The sequence below is a fragment of the Pundamilia nyererei genome, unplaced genomic scaffold, assembly GCF_000239375.1.
Source record: "Pundamilia nyererei isolate P.nyererei 1_Seehausen unplaced genomic scaffold, PunNye1.0 scaffold00522, whole genome shotgun sequence".
NCBI classification, from domain to species: Eukaryota; Metazoa; Chordata; class Actinopteri; order Cichliformes; family Cichlidae; genus Pundamilia; species Pundamilia nyererei.
In genome coordinates, this window is record NW_005187923.1 from 127892 (window position 1) to 131698 (window position 3807).

Genomic DNA, 3807 nt, shown 5'->3' on the forward strand with positions numbered 1-3807 from the left:
CCTTTCTTATTACAGAAACATTAGGTCTTATGTTGTTATGGTAGAGGCAGGAAACGCAGTTCATCAAATAGCTTGTCTCTCAGTTTAGGAAGTTGTGTTAACCTACATTAGTGTCCAGTGAGACCCACAAAGCTCCCAGCTGCTATTTCTGTCCCTCATTCCAGGACGACCTGCTGAAAATGACACACAGAGAAAACTGGAAGTGAGTACACCCTCTTCTGTATTTTCTTTACACGTTATATCCAAAAACATCTGCTTTTTTTTTTTTTTTAATAAATATGAAAATAAATGCAGCTTTTGCCACAAATTCATGTTTAGTCCTGACTCTCCGGCACATGCTTCACTCCTTAATCCTCCTCCTCCTCTTCTTCATCTATACAGGGTGCAACACGAGCGCCTGCACATGAAGCACAGAGGACACGAGGCCATGCACGCAGAGATGGTGCTGATCCTCATCGCCACGCTGGTGGTGGCTCAGATAGTCCTGGTGCAGTGGAAGCAGAGGCACCACCGCTCCTACAATGTGAGTGCTGCCAGCAGGGAGGCTAAAGGCACTGATTTGTCTCTTTTTTTATGGTAAAAACCACAAACATGTTTAACAAATCATGTTTAATATAAATAGTAAATTTTAGAAACCTATGTAGAATTTTTCAAACAACTCTTCACCACAAGACACAGGGGCACACCACAGGCTTGACGCTTTCAGGGTGTGTCACTCCACCTGTTGTCCTCCTGGAGACAGCGCTTACATTTGAGTCTGCCTTTAGTGGCTTTTTGGGCAGCGTCTGTGTCGGTGACAGTTTGAACAGGAATGTGTTCAGCTCTGCTGCTGTGGGGAACACCTGTCTTGTCCATCCCACAAAGCTGATGCACACTATAGAATCTTTGTGCGCTATGGACTGAACCTGGTTGGCGCTGCATATCTCATGATGCAAGGTGAATGCATTTGTTGTCGCAATGTCCACAAAATGCAGCTTCATGGTCCTGTACCAGCAGGCAGTTTTTCTGTGAGTGAAATAATACTGAGTGAGCTGGTCAGACAGGTCAACCACCCATATTTTTATTATATGGCATGATTGGTGTGACAGAGGATTTCTCCGATAGCCAAGTGTCCATCCTTCACCTTTCTCTTCACTGTCTCCCCTGAAAATGCAGGGATGGATGGTGGAGCACATGGACACCTCCCGTTGTCCATCCACTTCACAAAAACAAGTGGGCCCTCTGATCCATCTCAGATCCTCTGACATTTTCTGTGATGGTGTAGCCACTTCTCGATTCAGCCAATATAAACATTTTCATCCCCCATTTAGTTGGTTTGTCTTTCATATATTGTGTCATCCCAGTTTTTGCTTTGGTTGCCACCTTTCATCCTTTCATCTACTGACAACTCCCTCCTTTTTGGTAATGAGCCTGGCAGGCACTGAGGATCTCATCATTTAGAGGCCTGACTCTAAAATGCTTGTCATGGCCTGGTGTTCCCTTCTTTGTGTCATTTTTTTAAAATCCACCTCAGGATCACTGAGGTGGATTTTTAAAAAATGGTGAAGAACCTGTCTCTCATCATCACTATGGATGGAAGGGGCACAGACAAGATGTGATTCTGTCTCCAGTAATCTCTGAGACTTGGAAGTGACACAAGTGACATGTAAATCAGGAGACCAAAAAACTGTGCATTTGTATTTTTTGCCTAAATTATGATTTTTGTTTATTTATTTTTTATTTATTTATTTGCAGCATTTTTGTCATTTTTGAAACGAGCAAAAGCTTCTTGTCCTCTGATGATGAAAAGAAGCTAGAGGAGGCGGTTTGAGAATAAATTTGGCCACGTCCTGAACGTTTCTGCTGTACCTTTTCCTGTGTGAAACCTATTATAAAGTTGGCATCAGCTGTGGTTAGAAGCTGCAAGGTTTTATGCACAGGATGTTTGTCTTTATTTGCCTGGTGCCATTGTTATTCGTGTAAGTACAAAGTAATAAAACTATTTTTTTATATTTTAATAGTGAGGATGAAGTTTTCTCAGCCTCCTGGAAATGTCCAAGCTTCATCCAGTTTCTTGCTATCTTTTTGCCTGTTTTATAGCCTTAACTACATTACTGATGTTACTTTCTCACAAAGGAAACAAGTCACCTTACACTTGTTTACAAGCATTTATTGTGTCATTGTCAGTGTCATTCTGCACATGTAAGCTTAACTGCAGCTGTTAGCATGTACTCACTCCTGCTAGCAGTGATGTACAACAATGCTGTTTCCCCATCTGCAGGTGAAAATCCTGAAGGATAATGTCCAGTTAAGCTTAATTCAATTATGCAGCAGAACAAATCCACGAGTGACTGATTCAAAAACCCCAAATCAAAGGTTTTGGGGTTTTGGGCTCAGTGAAAGTCTGGACATGATCCATTCATGATGCTTTGGCCTCACCTTAAACAGGTCATGCTGAAAACCCCACCATCATGGCTGATTTAAAACAATTCTGCAAAGAAGAGTGGGCCAAAGTTCCTCCACGGTGGCAGTTAATGCAAAAGGTTGCTTGCAGCTTTTTCTACTGTTACGAAATCAATTTCACCCCGGTTCTTTTTTTTGTTTGTGGGGATAGGTTAATTGGATAATCCAAATTGCCACTAGGTGTGAATGTGAGTATGAATGGTTGTCTGTCCCTGTGTGTTGGCCCTGCGACAGACTGGCGACCTGTCCAGGGTGTACCCCGCCTCTCGCCCTATGACAGCTGGGATTGGCTCCAGCGCCCCCCGCAACCCTGAAAAGGATAAGCAGTAGCGAATGGATGGATATTTCTCGAGGCATCCAGAGACGACACCGGACTCAGTAGTCATTGTCACAAAAACCTTTATTCATCTTCACTTAAGCATGCATCTTCTAGAAGAGACGTGCAAGGCTGATGTCCCTCTGCAGATCTTCAGTCCTTTGTCTGTGAAACACAGTTTTGTAGAAGCGACCCCATCATGAAACCCCCATGGTGTGCTGCAAACTCTGTGTGTATGTGTAAGTGCACGTGAGTGAGTGTGCATGTAGGTGTGGGTGCGTCATAACAGTCAAAGCACTGTGTGTGTCTCTGGGTACGTGACTTCCTGCCGATCATAAAAGTAATCTCCTCACCCAAGCTACACCAAATTCCTTTAGACAACATACAAAACAGAGTTAACATATTACAAACACTGAGACCCCCACCCAGGTATCCCCTGGGAAATTTCCACTCTCTTTGTCTTACTTTCACAGTTCAAAGTGGGGGAGGGCCTCCTAGAAATCTACTCCTAAGTTCATGACACACTCAGGCCTTTTTATGCATCCAGGGCAGTGTCAGCGTCTCTACAATAATTCTACATCCTACCTAACACATTTTTAAACTCTCAAATAAGCTACGCATATCTTCACTACCAAGGGTCGCACAACCAGTTATGTGAATTAGGGGGCAATTAATTCTTCACATATTGGCAGGTAGGTTTTAACTTTTGGAAATAATTTAAACAATACATTTTATATTTACACCGCTTCAGGCTGCGTGCAATTATCCTTGGGAAAGATGGTGACTCGAAATTGCTGTGAATGTTAGTGAAAAAGCAGCTAAAGTTTAGTTTGTGTGACTGGGTAAATGGAGGATGTTGTATAAAGGACTTGGTCCTCTGGGAGAGAAGAAATGTGCTATTTTCCATTCACGCCACTGTATGTAGCAGGCTTAGTCTGATACTGAATAAGGACTGTCTCTGTCCTCAACAGCTGGTGACTCTGGTCCAGATGTGGGTGGTTCCTCTTTACTTCACCATCAAACTGTACTGGTGGCGTTTTCTGTCCATG

General features: G+C 43.1%; 1 protein-coding gene across 2 annotated transcripts in view; it reads left to right on the forward strand.

Moving 5' to 3' along the window:
* Positions 1–3807, forward strand: part of rnf175 (ring finger protein 175) — a 22993-nt gene that overhangs the window by 11942 nt on the left and 7244 nt on the right. Inside the window, exons 1-3 of one of the 2 annotated variants that reach the window (XM_005754199.2) lie at positions 36–202; positions 382–523; positions 3730–3800. The exons of the other annotated variant lie outside the window; for it this stretch is intronic. Of the exons in view, the coding sequence (XP_005754256.1) occupies positions 180–202; positions 382–523; positions 3730–3800 (236 nt within the window). The 5' untranslated portion in view covers positions 36–179. Of the gene's footprint in view, positions 1–35; positions 203–381; positions 524–3729; positions 3801–3807 lie in introns of those variants that run through there. 2 annotated transcript variants of the gene reach the window in all.